This window comes from Ziziphus jujuba, chromosome 5, assembly GCF_031755915.1.
Source record: "Ziziphus jujuba cultivar Dongzao chromosome 5, ASM3175591v1".
Lineage (NCBI taxonomy): Eukaryota > Viridiplantae > Streptophyta > Magnoliopsida > Rosales > Rhamnaceae > Ziziphus > Ziziphus jujuba.
The window spans coordinates 24457082-24475006 of record NC_083383.1 but is presented as its reverse complement, the minus strand read 5'-3'; the positions used below and the strand labels follow the sequence as shown (position 1 = coordinate 24475006).

Sequence of the window (17925 nt, the reverse complement as noted above, 5' to 3'; positions counted from 1 at the left end):
TTTGGTTAAGAAAGAAGCTTTGTTAAAGGACCAGAAAAAAGGGAAGAGCCTTCTTATTGACAGGGGTAGTTGAAGCAAATGCCAGTTCAGCAGTCCATAAGCCAAGTCAGAAGTCAACAGGAGTCCTCAAGATTTGGTGCCATGTGTGTTGCTGAGGCTGTTGTCAGCCAGCTGAATTAGTTTTGTTTCTGTTTGTTAGTTCTGTTATTATGCGGGTCAAGCAGATCTGATGTCCTTGGCCTTGTACAAATGCTCAAACAAGGGTAATCTGATTTACTAATCTGAATGAGAATCAAACACTGCTGCTCTTAACTTCTTCTGTTGTGTTTTTGGTTTTTATTCATCTTTTTCTAGCTTCTTCTTAAGCACATCGACTCTATAAAAATACATTATTATTGCAAAACAATTATGCCCCCAAGTTAAGAGGTATTTACATTACTTGCTATTTCATACTGACCGAAGATAAAGCATACTCACAACCAAGGCTAACTATCTACATTGACTATCTGTTCCCACATTTCAGGAGCCCTTGCTCTACAGCATGTAATTGAGTTTTTTTTTTCAAAAAAAAAAAAAAAAAATGAAAAAGGAATAAGAAAGTAAAATACCTGTGTTTGTATTCTAAAATCATAGAGCAAAGGCAAGTGCAGAAACTATGCAGTGGCTGTTGAGTAAGTCTGAAACAAGTACGATAGAATCTTCTTGTACTCACCAACTTGAGTACCGGTATTGGGGTCGATTAAGTAAGGAACCTGTAAGAAGTAAAAACTTCCATAATCATACTTACAGTTCCCAATGGCGATCAGCAGCACACAAGCTAGGAAAGCAAGAAAAGAATTTCATTTTGGTAAGATATTGACATATTTGGTTTTCAGTTTATTGCTGGTTACTTTCATTTCTTCTCTCTCCTGTTATAATATGGTCCCCGCAAATGTAGAGCATAGAAAATTATGGAAGCATTTAAAACAGCAAGAAACTTACTTATGCAGAACTAGGACAGTATTTTTATTAAATTAGGATATTGTGGATTTTTAGAGTTTGTTTTCAATTACAGATTTACAATTATGAGAATATTTGTTTCTTTAAAACTATGGATTTTTGTATGTTTCCCATCCCTTTTGTCTATTTCTCATTCCTCATGCTACTAGCTGCACAACTAAGATAACAGTCTTTAGAAGAATCATTGCTTTGTTCATAAGGCAATTCGAATTGGAACTATCACAACCATATAATTTTCTTTAGAATTAGGTATTTAGTAAAGACATTGATACAACAAGCTCTATCTTGAAGACAGAAAATGGAAAATGTGCAAGGAAGCGAAGTCAACAGGAGTCTCCAGTTTTGGTGCATCAACAATCAATATGCCCCAAGACCTTAGACAGTTAAAATAGGTAAGGAGGCATTCGAAGATAATCATTAGAAGTGTCAAACTTAGCTAAGAAGTACTCAGGATCCTTATAAGTGGCTTATACTGAAGTAGGACTTGAAAGTGGAAAGAGTTCTGGCCAGGTCGGCTATCCTAAGAACAGTCCAATTCCTTCACTACAATTCAATCTATATGTGTCTTGGTATATACTAAAAATTTAAACTTGCTCATTTATTGCTAAACAAAAGAGGCATAATATTAGAGACATAAGCAAATTTTCCAAGTGATTCCTCAAGAACATAAAAATAAATAAATAAAATATAATAAAATAAAAAGGAGAAAAAGATTGTTAAGGGACAAGATAAGAAAACAAATAGGTCAAACTCAAATGAAAATTTCAAGTTCAATTCACATCCCACTGCCTCTAAGAAACTAACAAAATCTTCCAAAAAAAAAAACCATTGAAGGGAAAAAAGAAAAATGAGAAACAAGGCATTGTGGCATCATGGAATAAATTTCAATCATCTAATTCATGGAGTTTCTAGCTGTACACAAATCTAACCTCCTTTGTTCCAGTTATATCAAGAAGTATGTTTGAACGGAAGGACCCTTCTCCAACATTTTGGAGGATGTAAGGAAGCTCCAATTCACAAAGTGCCTCACGTACAATTCGAGCATACTGGAAATAAAGAATACAAATTTCTAAAAATTGAGGAAGCAAATGCCAGTAAGAGCACAAATGTTAAGGGATCAAATTCATAAAAACTATTTGTAATTGCTCAGCAATGTGGAAAAACTTTAGCAATTTACCCATTCCTAAAAATTTCAAGTATGGTTTTAGCATACAACCACCATGCACATAAACAGATTATGTAGGTAATGCAAATAAAATTGTCGTACCGGATTGTTTTCATATGAGAAAAGTTCCAGCTTTTTGGGTGGTGGGTCCAATCTGGCATTTTCCCATAACGTCATTCCTCTACCAGCTCGTAAAATTGTGGGCACCCATCCTGTGAGTATTGTGCTGTACGGCACCAAGATGAGAATAATTTAATGTTTTAGATCATAAAAATTGTTTAACCAATCCTAATGTGTTCTGGTATCCATCTAAATTCTGGACCTATTATTATTTTAATATTGGAAACTTTATGATGCCTATTAAGCATGATTGTCAGCAAAGTTCAAGATATAAGTTTTATAGTATTTGGACAACTTCTGGCTTTATTTTTGTGTTGTCACTCCCATAAAATATAAATCATGCACAACGGGAAGAAATTATCAAAACCTTTCCAAAAGCCCAACTGACGGTTTTCTCCCTTGACCATACTGCTGAAACAGGTACTTGACAATGTCACCTATTATCAAAAGTAGAAAGAATGAATGTTATTTAGCATCTAACTCGATGAAAATATTGAAAACAGACAAGATATATTTTCAAACCTAGTCCACAAAAGATCAAGCCTTTCAACCGTGCTTGACCAAGCCCCTGAAAGTTGACCATGACAAATGAGGCCTGATAAAGGCACTGATGGTCAATCATCAAGAGCTACTGTCCAAGTCTGAACAAAAATATAACAGTATCAAGCTTGTAAAGGTTTTTGTTGAGACTGGAAATCCACTTGATTAATTAAAAGTTTCAGAAATCCAGAAGGCTGGTGTTAAAGATGTTTTCTTTACATATTTAATTTGTCTGTAACTCTGTAGAGCATTAGAAAAGTTTTGGTACAACAACTGGCGTATTGTGTTCATATTTTGTGAGCAGTAAAGACTTAAAGAACTCAATTATGCATGAAGATGGGCATTTGAATATTATGATTTAACTGAATCGATCTGGTTCTACTCTCAGTTCTATATTACCAAACCTGTGTATGATATGAATTAAATAAGTTATTTTTGGGAGAAGGAACTTAATTTCTTTCACCATTATATTCAGTCCTCTGTCAATTTCTAGCCATCATCATAGTTTTGGACTAATCATTTATTCATAATAACTTGGCCTAAAGATTTAGCCGATGTTTATTGTTCTAGGTAAGAAGATTTCATATACAGCTAACAGCCCAAAGCAGAGGTACATGATAGTGAGGCTTCTTTTTGGCATAAAATCAAGTGGACAGTTGTTAATCCTCTAATCTGAAAAAGGGCAAAGTTAAAACCCAACCAACCCAGACTCATTATGTAGTCACAATACTCATGGGAGGTGTAACAGCCATACTATAAAGATTTTATTTTATTTTTATTTTTATTTTTTATTTTTTATTTTTTATTTTTTATTTTTTATTTTTTATTTTTTGTTGTGGTTTCCCTCTCACTCTTCACTTTAAGTAGACATGAAAAATATAGTAGTTGATCCCAATATAGCAACTAAAGAAAGAGGCTTAGGTTATGTCTACAGATTGAGAGTTGAGAATGATATATTTATGAACTACCAAAAAATACTCTCTTAGTGATTCTTCACCAAAAACTCATTCTTCCTTACTAATCAGCAAACTTGACCAGACAAGAAAACCAGATTATTTCTAAATAAAATAGCAATCAAGAAACGATGGATGAGGTCTTAATCTTAAACTTTTGTCCATCCAAAATAGGTCATCCTTATGAAATGATGATTCATTACATACCACTCTCATACATTGAAATACCAGTATTCGGGTCCACGAGATATGGAAACCTGCAATTTGAATATTTGTTAGTACAAACTTTAGAAGAAGCAAAATAAAGCTAAATGAAACAAAATATATAACAATTTTAATTTCCAAAATTGCATGTTAAATTTGGTTAAGGCAACTGATACCAACATCTTAGCCATAAGGAAAAAAATAGCATCCCATGGTTGATTGATACATGCCATGTTTCTTCCAATTTTGACACATAAGAATGATACAATGACCCGATATTATTGAAAAAAAAAAAAAAAAAAAAAAAGACAATTACCTTTACCTTGGGAATCAATTTTCAATGCCAAGTTATCATATAGGATATGAAACAAAAGAACTTCATAATATAAAATATCAGTGAAATTACATACTGCTCTTTGCCACCAACTCTTCTAACCATTTCTCTATGTCTTACAGAACCTTTTGGGCAAGGATAGACCTGCAAATGCACACCGATAAGTTTCAAAAGGACAAAAATGCAAGTAAACAATCTCCTAAAAATTAGAATTTAAATTAGTAAAGAAGAGAAACAAAAGAATTATGCAGAAGCAACAAGTAGATACAAGGTTCCATCTCAAACTCATAATTTTTTCCTCTTCTTCTTTCTTCTTTTCAGTTGTAAGCATATTCAGAAAAATAAACACAAAACAAAACCACCAAAAAAGAAATTTGGTTCCAAAGGATTGGAAAATATTCACGGCCACTTAATTTAATGTTTTGAAAGGAAAGTTGACAAATACCAGACTTCAATATGGACATTCCAATCAGCATTTCTACCCAGAATGCTTCTTTAAAAAGGAAGTCATATTGTAGAGGGTTGAACAGAAGTAATACAAGGGCTAATAGACACACAAAAGACCAAGATGTTTTTCAACCTCAGAGTACTCTTGACTCTTGATGCAGGATACATTGGAGACTAGTAGATTATTTCACCAACGAAGGACTTAGGAAGAAAGTAGAGGGCCCAGGACGTATTGGTGAACTGGTCTTTTTTATTTTCTTGAAGGGTGAAAAACAGGGTTGGATAAGCGATTATATAAGTTGGATGTTAAGCCATCATTTCAAGCTTCGTTAGCCAATTTATTTTCCCATCTGTTAAGAATGAAAGATGCATATAGAGATAACATGGCTAGAAACTATCTTTAAGCCTATAAAGAAGTATAAAAGATGTTATGTTGTGAATGCTAGTGAAGAAGAATAGACATCGGCGAAAAGGGATTTTCTAAAACTTTCATGCTACTCTAACCATCAGGTTATTTTTGGAAGAAGGAAGAAGAATAAAGAGTAGAGAAGAAGTATTACTATTATGAGTATCTAAAATAACAATTTTATGAAGCTACTCCAACTATCAGGATAATCCTGAAATCTTCCTCTTAACTTTTTCCTTCAACTATCAGAAAGATAAAATAGTTATTTTACGCATCGCTCAAAACAAAAATGTAATAAGTTTCCTCAGGCTCAAGATATTGATGCTTTTCTAAAATGCTTCCACTGAATTTCACAATTAATAGGAAGTTCCTAGCTCAAATTTCAGTATAGAATCAAACACGTATAGCATTATTGAAGAGAAAAAACACAAATTGATTTGTCTATTCTAAAAAACAGGCCCAGCTATTAAAGAAATGAGAACTTGGGATAAAATTTATTATTCATTGAATCTACAGAATCTGTACTCACCTCTACAGAAAGATCTAGCTCTGTTATGGCCTCTCGAACCCTCCTGCAAAAAGGACATGCCTCTGTTGACAAAATTAATTTTAACATTCAACAATGGGAAAGTTTCCAATCCCTAGATCAACATTTTTTATTTAAAAATGAAAAGAAACAGGAAGAAAGAAACAAGAAAAAGTTGAAATATGGAAAACTGAATGCATCAAATGGAGTCAAAAAGGAGTTGAAAGTTCTAAAAAATAAATTAAGAAAGAAAAAAAAAAAATTGATATTCCTTCTCTCACATGGCCAGCAAAATACACATTTTCTACTTAGTGGCCTAGTCATACCTATAACCAAGTATATAGCCAGATTAATATTAAATTACATACAAAGGTGTAAATCATAATACTAAGGTGGTTTATTATTATTATTATTATTATTAAACGTAAATAGTCTTTTTATCTAATTAAACCTGTAATTCTAAAAAGTACATTTGCTTTTCTTTTTAATTAAAAAAAATAAATAAATAAGTGTCAAGTGATTCCACATTTTACCTATATAAAGTATAAACTAAATAAATGCTTACATTTTAAGCAATTGCCATTGATTACAGTCACTATTATTGCACTCCTAATATAATGGATTACATAGAACTTATTTAGTTATAGTTCAGAAGGGTAGTTTTGAGACACCAAAAAAGTTGACATGTTAAGCCAACTAAATTAAGATTAAAGCTATAAAATTGCTCTTTAGATTAAGATAAAATGTCCTAACAAGTCATTCTTGGAGATAAAAATAAAAACAAACAATCTTAGCACTTACAATAAGATATATTAAGACCACTTTAGGGGAAAAAAACAACCTCTACATTCAGAGAAGACAGGGCTAGCAGACTACAAGGAAAAAAGATACCATTCAGCTTGTCATCCATATCATGAATACCACTGCTAATTTATTACTATCCAATAAAGTACTTACCAAACTCAAAGATCTGTATACGCATAGGAGGATTTAAAGTGGCAATTTCATTGCTGGAGATACTCTTTGACAGTGATCTGGATCCCCATGGAAGTCTTGCCAAGGTAGACAATGATGAGGTTGCTACCTATGATAGTAAAAATGTATACGGGGTTTGAAGGTCAGCAAAAAGATGAAAAATGTTCAGATAGTAAAACCACCTTCAGCCCAAAAAAAAAAAAAGAAAAATTAATAATAATAATAATAAATAAATAAAATTGAAATATCGGTTTAGATGATGCATAAATGAACCGATAGATGCATAAACAAAAATATTATCCTAGTATTGTGTATATATATATATATATCATAATCATAAGCTATAGGGAGATCTTAGCATGTTCTATTCTCTAGGATCTAGACTACTACAAATAAGTTGTTTACATTACAGTACTTTATATTCACAATCTCAACCAGCTAGCAAACACACACAAGGTGGCTCTTGTAAGTAGATTACCTCAAAAGTATAATTCCGTTCCCTAGAGGGATCTCCTCCCTGAAAGAAGTAAAATAAAAAGAGTAATAAAGGTAAACTTATAGGAAATTAACACAAATGTGCAAAACGTTTAACATGAAACTCGGGCCTAACTATAATATTAGGAGAATAGCACTACCAAAGCATGACATATTACGGTACTGTAGTAAATATGTGTATATATATATACACATATATACATACATATATATATATATGTATATATATAGTCACTTCTCCTGTTAATTGACCTTATAATACAAATAAAGGACCTAATACATCAACCCTTTAAATTTGCTTTTTCAATTTACTATTTAAAATTTGCTTTCAAAAGATAAGCGCAACCCAATTAAACAAATCCGAGGGATTAATAACCCTTAGTTTAAAACTATTGTTCAGTCTCTTATGAGGTCTACTAAGGGGACCTCATTTTTTTCAAGCAAATTCAAAGGATGTCATAGTAATCTTTTGTTTAAACTTATCAGGTCAACACGATAAGAGACTAACTATATAAGATTTCTTTACAAAAAATAAAATAAAATAAAATAAAATAAAAATAAAAGCACTGCGTTGAACATCAAACTTCAAAATGAGAACTGCTTATGATTGATATATATACGTGGTATCCAAGATAAAAGTAAGAGATTGAGAATCCATAAGAAAACGCTAGTTAGCATCAAAATGGTAAGTAAGTACCTCAGTGTCATCATTTTTATGGTCAGCATATATGTAATTTTGACACAAAAAAACCAATTATATATATATGGAAAAGGCTTCAAGATAACTTAAAATTTCTCTTCTTTGGACTTTTGAAACTGAAACGAAAATATAAAAAAATAAAATAAAAAATTGGGGGTTCAAAGAGACTTACAGAAAAGAGCTTGAGCAAGGGACAAAGAAATGACAACAAACTAGCTGATGGGTTGCCTCCATTATTAGTGGGAACTGCTTCATTTTCCCGAGAAATTTGTGTGGGCAATTTGCTGGTATCAGCGTCTGATTCAGCAGAATTCACATGAAACCTGCTTTTTCTGCGAGAAACCAAGTTCTCAGTTTTGAAGAATCTTTGATAAAATGGTGACCATTTGAGAGTAGAAGGCAGGTTCGAAGCTTGAGATTTAGGTTCTCGGGAAAAAGATTGAGAGTTCGAGGCAAAGAAATATGCTGGAGAGCATATCATCAGTGACATTCTGTGAACGCCACGCGTGGGTCGTTTACAAATTGAGATTTTTCTCTGACTCTTCCATTTTATCCCCCAAAATAGCTACTTTTGTTTTCTTTGGTAAAAAGCGGAAATTTTTTTTTTTTTTCACTGATATTTTTAAGAAATAAAGATAAATGGATTAAATTTATTAAAAATTTATAGCTTTTTTGCTATTTAAAAAAAAAAAAAGTATAAATTATGGAATGAAATAATTATCTACCGAGTAAATTGCTTGGGAAACATTAATACATTAATACCTGGGCTTAAGACTGAAATTGTTCTACGAAAGCAAGAAGTAAATATAAAAATGAGTGGAAGGTTATTAGGGTAAAAAAATTGTAATTTTGCATTTAAATTAAGATGTACTCATTAATTAAAAAAGTGATAAAATTTACTTAAATAAAGGTTTTTATAATTTATCCAAAAAATTTAGAGTAGAGTAAGATATTTTTTTTTTAAAATTAAAAAAGTCTATCCCTATAGTTTTAAGAAAGTTCATTTTCACACTACTATTTGGATTTTTTTACCCCTTCATATTTGGTTGTTGGGATTGAATATATATGGGTTCCACCCCCAACATCACCAAAAAAATAAAAAAATAAAAAAAGGGGAATATATATTGGTGCAAAAAGCAAGAGTAGATAGGCCAAATTACTATGATGTTTTGTATCTATTTGCTTTTAAATTTATCTTTGATTTGAATTTAGTCATATAGAGTGCTAAATTTGGTAAATTTTCAATAAATAAATACCAAATATGTATACATATCTGTCTGCAATTCTCTCTCTCTCTCTCTCTCTCTCTCTTTTTTTTTTTTTTTTTTTCCTGTTCTTTCGAGAAAACAATAGTTTTATTACTTAAAATTGGTGACATATATGCTCATAACTTGAATGTTATTGCAATATAATTAATTACGAGGCATGTATTTTCATAAATACAATTATTTTTTTTTCTATTGAAGATAGGAGAATTGATGTAAATGCACAAGGTAAGAGAAAGAATAATCATACAAAATAGAACAACAAAGGCTTCAATAGGCTTGTTGATTCACACAATACTAAAAAATTGAAAGAAAATTGAGAAAACCTATTATCAACAACCTTGTATTGTAGCCTCTAATACAATGTATTATAGGCAGTAACATAACACTCAAATGAAAAGATCTAAGAATAAAAATGACTAAATTGGTATACTTAAATTTTTGAAAACTAAAATGGAAATAAAAATATTATTTCTCTTATTTTCAAAATTAAAATAAATTAGATGGTTTATTAAAATACTCTTCTATTATCGATATTTATAATGGTCAAATATTTCTATATAATTCATTTTCATATAGATTACATCATAAATTCAACCTCTAGATCTTTACGAGATAAAATAGTGATAAAACTATTGTATTGTTCCGATGGAGACTAATATAAAGACAAATGAGAGCAAATTTGTGATTAATTTGAATATATATGATTTAAGAATTTACATGAGAACACATTATACAAAGAAGGTGTTTAAAAAAAAAAAAAAAAAAACTAAATTTTGAGTCTTAATTGATTAGTAAACTTTGGATAAGTAACCGCTAATATCTATCCTAGCTTCCATCACAGTTTCACATATACTATGCATTCTAATACTAATTCTAATTCTGAAGTGTTCCTTCAAACAACAAGATAAAAAATATATGCAACCAATCTACTTAGCGTATTAAGAAAACAATTTGTAAGTCTTGGCAGATATGATAATTTGTCGAAATCCACCAGTTGGTGAAAGAGTTGCAAGCAGGACCCCAAAGATGATCGAGATCTGAAATTCACCATGCACATATTGCTAAGGAATATAAACAGTCGATTAATTGCACGCCTATACAGTCAATTAATAATGAAATTTGATAACATAATTCCAATATTATAGAACTGGAAATCTAGATGTAGCAAGTATGTATTAAAAATTGTCATACCCAACTAGATTTTTAGATTTTTAGTTTGAACTAATTAATTGACTTGTTAACATATTCTTTAAAGAAAAAAATTCTAGAACTTTGGGAATATATGAATATCGTACTCCATAAACACGTACATATGAACCTCATATTTGGGTCCCAGAAATGATTATGTTTACTCTTTCCCAATATATCATAACACATCATTTTAAATTTCATATTTATCTTTATATCCTTCTTTCCTTACAATTTTAATTTTAAAAGAGTTGTATAAGTGATTTTAATCTAGAAAATATATATACGTACGAAACTTAAATTCGGCCATCTACATGCAATCAATTATACAAAATAATGCTAAGCATTAAGCTGTTTATGAAGAATCCTTTTTTATTAGCTTGTATTGAATTTCACTTATCCTCTAAAGCTTTTTTGATCCATATTTAATTTATATATTTTATCATTTTGCCACATTAGTTTAGCGTGGTGCTGTAGCATTACTGTTTGAAAGATATAAAGTTTTATGTATTAACTTTTAAGTGAGAACTGATGACAAATATAATTTTTCTTTAAATAAGCATCAAGATTAAAGGTTATAATCTAAGTATAAACTTACCCATGATGCAGTCCAATGAAAACTCCACCTTTGAGGTTTTTGGGTGACTAGCCACATAATGCAAGGCATCTGAATGTGTCAAAAGTACACACAAAAAAATTCAACTAATTAATTAATACATAAAACAATTGTAACCAAAAAAGTAAAGAAAAGGAGGAACATATTTTACAGTTAATATCATATGCACAAAAAAACTTACGTAATATGATGTTGATGAAAACACAAGGCCTCCAAAGAACCCTAATAATCCTCCAAAAAAAGGAATGCACATTGCGATAAATCCTGCTGTAGCTGTTAAAAAAAAAAAAAAAAATTACCAGCCCAATATATGATTCATATTACCAGCATCCCAATTAGTTTTAATTAACACTGCAACATTAACAGTGAGTAGAAAGGTTTGTTGTTTGTTGTTTGTTGTTTTGTTTTGTTTTTTTTGTTTTTTTTTTTTTTTTTGGGACAACGATAGATAAAGTTAAAAGTTTTTATTATTAATATGAAAAATTTTAAGGATTGACCAAAAACCAGTGAAAACTAGCTTGCTTACCTACATATGTGCTCCGAGCAACAATTCGCAGAGGTCTTCCAGGAGTAAAATGCATCTTTTGTACCAAACAGGATTCAATTATGTCGAATATTGGCATACTAAACACCTTAAACATAAAATTTTATTTTTTATTGTTAGTATAAATATAATTTCAATGGACAATCTTTCGAACTTTTTAGCTGAACTTATAATACAAACGTGTATCAGCATCTAAAACAAACCAAATTAACCATAGCTGTACATTTCAAAGGTATCACATTTTTAAGATAATATATATTGGGTAATTTTTTTTTACCAGGACACTTTCATGGTAAAACTATTAAAATCTCTCTTTTGTCTATCGTTTTATTGTTTTTAGATCAAAGTTTTAAAAAAATATTTGTGACCTATATCAATCTAATTAACTACTAAAATTTTAAATAGTAAATTGAATCTATATGTTTTTAACGAAATCACTAGACATTTTTAAATCTTACTTTTAAAACAATATAAAAGTTGATAAAGAAAATTTTGATACTTTTTTACTATATCAGTTTTGACCAATAAAGGAGACAGGATTATATCCAATATGAATTAATATTACCATTTATAAGTATTGATTTTATCTCAAAATTACCTGATAACTTCCTATGACATGGACAAACACCATAAGATTGGCAAGAGCAATGAGCCAAGGAGGTTTTTCTAGTGAGATGAGGACATCATCCTCAACCGCATCGCCATATGCCCAAAACCCAGAAATTGCAACTGAGCAATAGCAGAAGGCCACAATAATATAAGCCACCACAACACCTTTCCACATTGGCTTTTTTGATGTATTGTTTGGAGTTGATGGAATTGTGGCTTGAATCTCTAAGGCCACACTGTGTCCTGCAAAAGCAAAGGCTACTGTTCCTACTCCATTCAAACTATCAAATATTTTCCCTGCTGTTGTATGAGATCTGACTCCATGTACAACTTCTCTGTGATGTTCAATTCCTCTAATTGTAGATGCAACAAAGGCAATCATTGAATATCTGTAACAATATATGTGCCATAATATAATATACATACAATTAGCACTTTATATTACGAAATTGCATCCATATATACACATACACACTTGAGCACTGACCCACCTCCCATCAGCTCAGGGTGGAGCTAGAATGTTAATGGTCGGGAAAAATATAAACATAAACGAAAGACCAAAAAAAAAAAACAAAAAAGAAAAAAAAGAAAAAGAAAAAGAAAAAAAAAGTTGTAAAAAGATGAACTTTTTTGTGCATTTATATGTATTTTCTTAAAAAATAAACTGCATGTGGCTATCATTTAACCTAATCAGGAAAAAATGTGATTGTTATCGATGTCATATTTGATTTAAACTTTCTTTAAAAAGTGTCTAGCTACCTGTTCTTTTCTTTTCTTTTTTTATTGTGTTTCTTTATGTTTTTGAAGAACTTTAGCTACTTATATAATTCTTAAATTAAATTATGTAATTAACTTTATCTATTCATAAATACTAAACACATTATGATAAGAAAATTTGATATTAGCTATAAAAGCAGAAAATAGTTTCATGTAATTATGCACAAAAATTAAACTACGAAAAATGTAACTTAATTTGAACCAAAAAAGAAAAAAATGACAAAAAGATCATTAAAGTACGATGAAAAAAAAAAAAAAAAACTATAATTTATGATGCAAATAAGACCCTATGATCAGTGGCGGACTTAGAATTTTTTTTCCTGGGGCGCACCATTACATTATATTATACATTGATTGTTTTCTCATATATGATTTAAAGAAATAATTACATAAGTTGAAATACAACAAATTTAATTATTTTAAAATCCAACTAATTAGGATATTGGCTAAAACAATTTTTTTAATATACATATATATATATATATATTATATTTTAAACTCTAACAAAATCCTTTTAAAAGTATATGTTTCAACATAATCCCCTAGTGGTCATAAAATGAATGCTTTATTTATAGATATCTCATCATAGCTCTTCCAATTTTTAACATATATTTTAAATATATAAAATTTCTTACAAAAATAAGTTATAAAAATGAAAAAAGTAATAAAATTTTTTTTTCATTAAAGCCAACAGTTTATATAAATTTCCATATAAACCAAGAGTAATTAAATAAATATTATAATGTTAAAAAATATATTTCTAATTTGAATTATAAATCTATTTTTATATTAACTATTAATTAAATAGCATGATATAGAAATTTCTAATAAGTATTACAAAATATAAACTCTAAAAGCATGATAAAATTTTGTATAAGTGAAATAGGAAAAATAAAAAGTGGATAGATAAGAAAAATAAAAAGAGATGTGCAAAAATCAAAAATGATAATAATGTAGGTAAATGATAGAAAATTACTAAAAAAGCAAGCCCATATGTGGGATGGAGTGGGCACAGCACGGCTATATAGGGAAAATTAGTAAAATAAATGAAAATTTTGAAAAAAAAAAAATTAAAAAAAAAAAATTGAGGGGGCATTGCTCCCTGGACCTCACGTGGGTCCGCCGCTACTTATGATAAAAAGAAAAAGTAAAATATAAAGCATTTTTATAAATTCAAAAAAAATCATATGATCAATAATTAACATTTAATTTTGTGAACAATATATACATGAAAAGAGTTCTAATAATAATAATTAAGCATACAATATAAAAAAACAATAGAAATATATTTATAAGATTCAAAGGAAATACACTTCTATAATAAGAAAAAAAAATTCAAAGACAGAAATTTTTTAAATAAATAAAAGAACGTTATTTGTTTTCTTTTTTTATGTGATTTATGTTACATACAGTGGATGAGAGTTTTGAGAGTTATGTTTAAAAGTATTTTGAATGGCAGAGACTCTAACGTTTAATAAGTACTAAGCTTTATTTCCCTTTTCAGAATAAAAGAAAACTTAATAAGGAAATTAAAGACATTTAATGTATGACATAGTTTACATTTTTGACCCTCATTAAAAACCTAGGAGCTTTTTATGTGAGGAAGCAAACTAATAAAATTGAAAAAATTTACGTGTAACAAATACAATTATTAACAAAATTTTAAAAACAACCGCGACTCTAAATTCATTTATACATTAATTTAAATTTTTAAAAATAATAGTATAGTTCACTATAGTATCAGAATATGAGATTGATAAGATTGTTTGTTTAAAACTTGACAATTTTATCTAAAAGAATCATATATAAGGATATAAAAAAAAAAAAATCTAGAAAATAATCATGCTTACAATTGAGACGAGTGTTAAAAAAGTACAAATGTAATAACGAAATCCACCTCCCCATCTCAGCTTAAGTTTTTTGGTAAGGAATGGTAATTTGACAAGTACATGTCTTACTGTTTTCACTTCTCATATAAATATATATAACATATAATATAAGGAAGCAAAACAGTAACCAAGAAAAAAATTATAATGTTCTTATACGTACCCAAAAGACATAATAGCTGCAAGGAGGGAAACTGATTTCAAAGAATTAAAGTTGGGAGTCTGGGAGATGAAAAATTGAACACAGGTGAAGAAGAGGATGTAATATGTTTGTCTAACATTACTCATGCTTGGAACAAGAAGATCAAAGAACTTCTTCAATGACTTTCCACCTGTGACTGTGTAAACAATGGAGGTAGCCACCTGAACAGTCATTTGTTGAGGCATTATTATCCAGTACCCAAGACTTTGTCCAAAACAATGTTGCCCTAATTCATGATACCGATCGAATCGCTTGCCGGGAACTGCTTCGTGTAACTCGATTAGTTGCCAAAATGAATAAAAAGTTATCAACCAAGATATCACAATCATTGCAATTCCAGGGATCCTATATAGCAAACGAAAAAAAAAAAAAAAATTGATTTAGACTGTATATCTATATGTTTCTGAAATATCATATGCATAAATGAAAGAAAATTTATTAGTACTTTTAAATTTCATTGGTCTTTTTGAAAGAAAATTGGGAATCAAAATGAAAATATATTGGTAGTAAAAAAATGAAATAAGCATGTAAAATTTTAATGTATATGTACCAGCCAAGTTGTGACATGGCAAATGGTAAGCCAAGTATTCCTGCACCAAGAATAGCTGTAACATTGTGGAAAGCTGAATACCACCATTTTGCTTTCCTTGAAGCTGTTATGGGCAACCAGCTATTGATGTCAAATTGCTCTTCTCTGCTTGATACTTCAGAAGTGCTTCCATTTCCACTTTCAATAGTTTCCTGGATTTACATTGCATATATATAGCATTCAATACAAAATCTCAACACAATATATATGCATATATGTATATCTACACAAACACACGTATAAAAAATACCATTTGAGCTTGATCACGGTTGCACATGATTAATCCTGTAAATTTACCAGCTCTTAATTAGATGAAGTAGTTGTAATCTGATGAGAAAAAAGTTAATAGATAAATCTATATAGAAGATAAATCTATATAGAATTCTGCAAGAAAAATGAAAGAAAGTTAAGTGAATGAGTTGGGTATCCTAGAGATCCTGATTTGGTGGGTCTGAAATAGAAATAGTCATGGTTATTTTGAAAAACATTGAACACGTTTTAGCAGTTGATCAATTTAAAGCTCGAAAATAAAGGAAAGAAAAACTGATAACATTATCTGCAACTTTTTTTTTTTTTTTTTTTTTTTTGGGTCTTAAAATAAGGAGTTTCCTTAGGAACTAGGTCATTAGGACAATTACGAATACATATAAAATAAAATAAAATAAAAATTCACTGAATAAAAAAAAAAGAAAAAAAGAAGAGAGAAATTAAGATATATATGTGTGTGTGAGACAGAGCCAGACCGTATATAATGATATGTGACAGATCTAAACAAGTGAGAGTACTTGAACTGGTTGATCGTGGAAAACATTTCAGCCTTAGTAATCAAACATGTGTCTGGGGATAAACATGGACGTACCATCTAATTTAATATTTATTATTATTATTATGATTATTATTATTATTTGAAGCTAGCTGACTTTTTATGTCTATAATTTGAATTCAAATTCGAAATGGATTTAATTTCCTCCATAAAAGATTATGGAATTAAGATTAATGCTAGCAGGATTTTTTAAAGAATTTCCATATTCAGCACAGCAGTAAAAAGCGTATAAAATGAAACTACTACAACATGAAGAGTGATCCCCTCCATACAACAAAACTCCATTATAAAACTTTCTCTTAAAATCTCTATGCAGTTTTGTAGACATCCATTGTCTTGTAGTAAATTCATTTTCCAGCAAGTTTTTATTTTTGTCCTTATTTTACCATTTATATAAATTTCTACTATTTTCTTTAAGTCATGAATTTCTTTTTATTAAATCATAATTGTCTATGCATTAAAACAACCTTTAAATTATTTTGTTTATTGCAATTTTTATAAAATCATTTGATATTAGTAAGAGTTTTTGTACAATAAATTTATTCATTTTTATTTCAATTTTCCTAAAAAATTCTAATTTTTGAAGTGACATGCTCTTATCATTCATAGATGCGTGTGGTGTTAAAAAAAATTTATAAATATTTTGAAATATTGTAATCATTTTAGAAATAAAAACAATCAATTTGAATAATAACCGATCAATTTTCAGAAGCTGTAAAAAGAATTTAGGGAATGGGCAAATTGAAACTATGTCAAAGTCTAAGGAGGATATCATATATAAATATATATACACTGGTGAATGACTTTTCTCATATATATATATATATATATATATATATTGAGAGAGTTAAACTCATGTTAGATGGAAGTAATGATTGTAAAATTGGGATTTCCTTTATCACTTAACAGGTTGCTTTAATAACTAAAATTAATTAAAAAATGCTACTTGTTATGGTGATCAACGATTATTGGTGGAATCTGTATTTTAGATGACAATTTAAATAATTATAATTAAATAGTTTATTTTTAGAATTTTAATATAAAGAAAAATAAAACTAAATACTCAATTCAAATTTGCAACATAAATTAATGATATTTGCTAGTAGTGACAAATAGTAAAATTCCAATAAAAAATGCATTACTGAACAAATATGAACATAATAAACTACTAAAATCTGTATATGAACATATATGGACAAAGTGAACAATAAAATGAACCTATTTAATCAAATAATATATACATTGCTTAATTACAAACCTTATAGCAATACAAAAGATAAAGAAAAATCTAATTCTAATATCATCAATATAGGTTTAACCTAAATATGTACAAGTTGGTTGGTTTAAAAAATATCATCAATATCAAAATGTCACCATCTTTCTCTTATATTATTTCCTTTGTATACTTTAGATTAATATCATTCATAAATCTAAAACAACCTACGAAGGATGTAAATAATTAGTTTAAAATAGAAGGACACTTTTATAATTAATTTACAATTTCTTATATGTATATATATGTGTAAGTATGTACAAATCCACTACTACAAGCGAAGTCA

At 29.2% G+C, this 17925-nt stretch overlaps 2 protein-coding genes across 2 annotated transcripts; both read right to left on the bottom strand.

Moving 5' to 3' along the window:
* Positions 1–529: 529 nt before the first annotated feature.
* LOC107421442 (uncharacterized) lies at positions 530–8413 on the bottom strand. Its single transcript, XM_016030688.4, has 10 exons — positions 8037–8413; positions 7148–7186; positions 6652–6778; positions 5698–5759; positions 4392–4459; positions 3985–4034; positions 2652–2721; positions 2267–2390; positions 1929–2045; positions 530–752 (listed from the first exon to the last, which is right to left on the bottom strand). The coding sequence occupies exons 1-10, from the start codon at positions 8352–8354 to the stop codon at positions 654–656; spliced, it is 1074 nt and encodes a 357-aa protein (XP_015886174.3). The 5' UTR covers positions 8355–8413; the 3' UTR covers positions 530–653.
* A 1523-nt stretch (positions 8414–9936) lies between these two features.
* On the bottom strand, positions 9937–15820 carry LOC107421271 (lysine histidine transporter-like 5). The gene is made up of 8 exons (XM_016030477.4): positions 15794–15820; positions 15505–15695; positions 14916–15299; positions 12079–12478; positions 11463–11568; positions 11118–11209; positions 10919–10987; positions 9937–10169 (listed from the first exon to the last, which is right to left on the bottom strand). Exons 1-8 carry the CDS (start codon positions 15818–15820, stop codon positions 10071–10073), a joined length of 1368 nt encoding a protein of 455 aa, XP_015885963.3. The 3' UTR covers positions 9937–10070.
* Positions 15821–17925: the final 2105 nt, after the last annotated feature.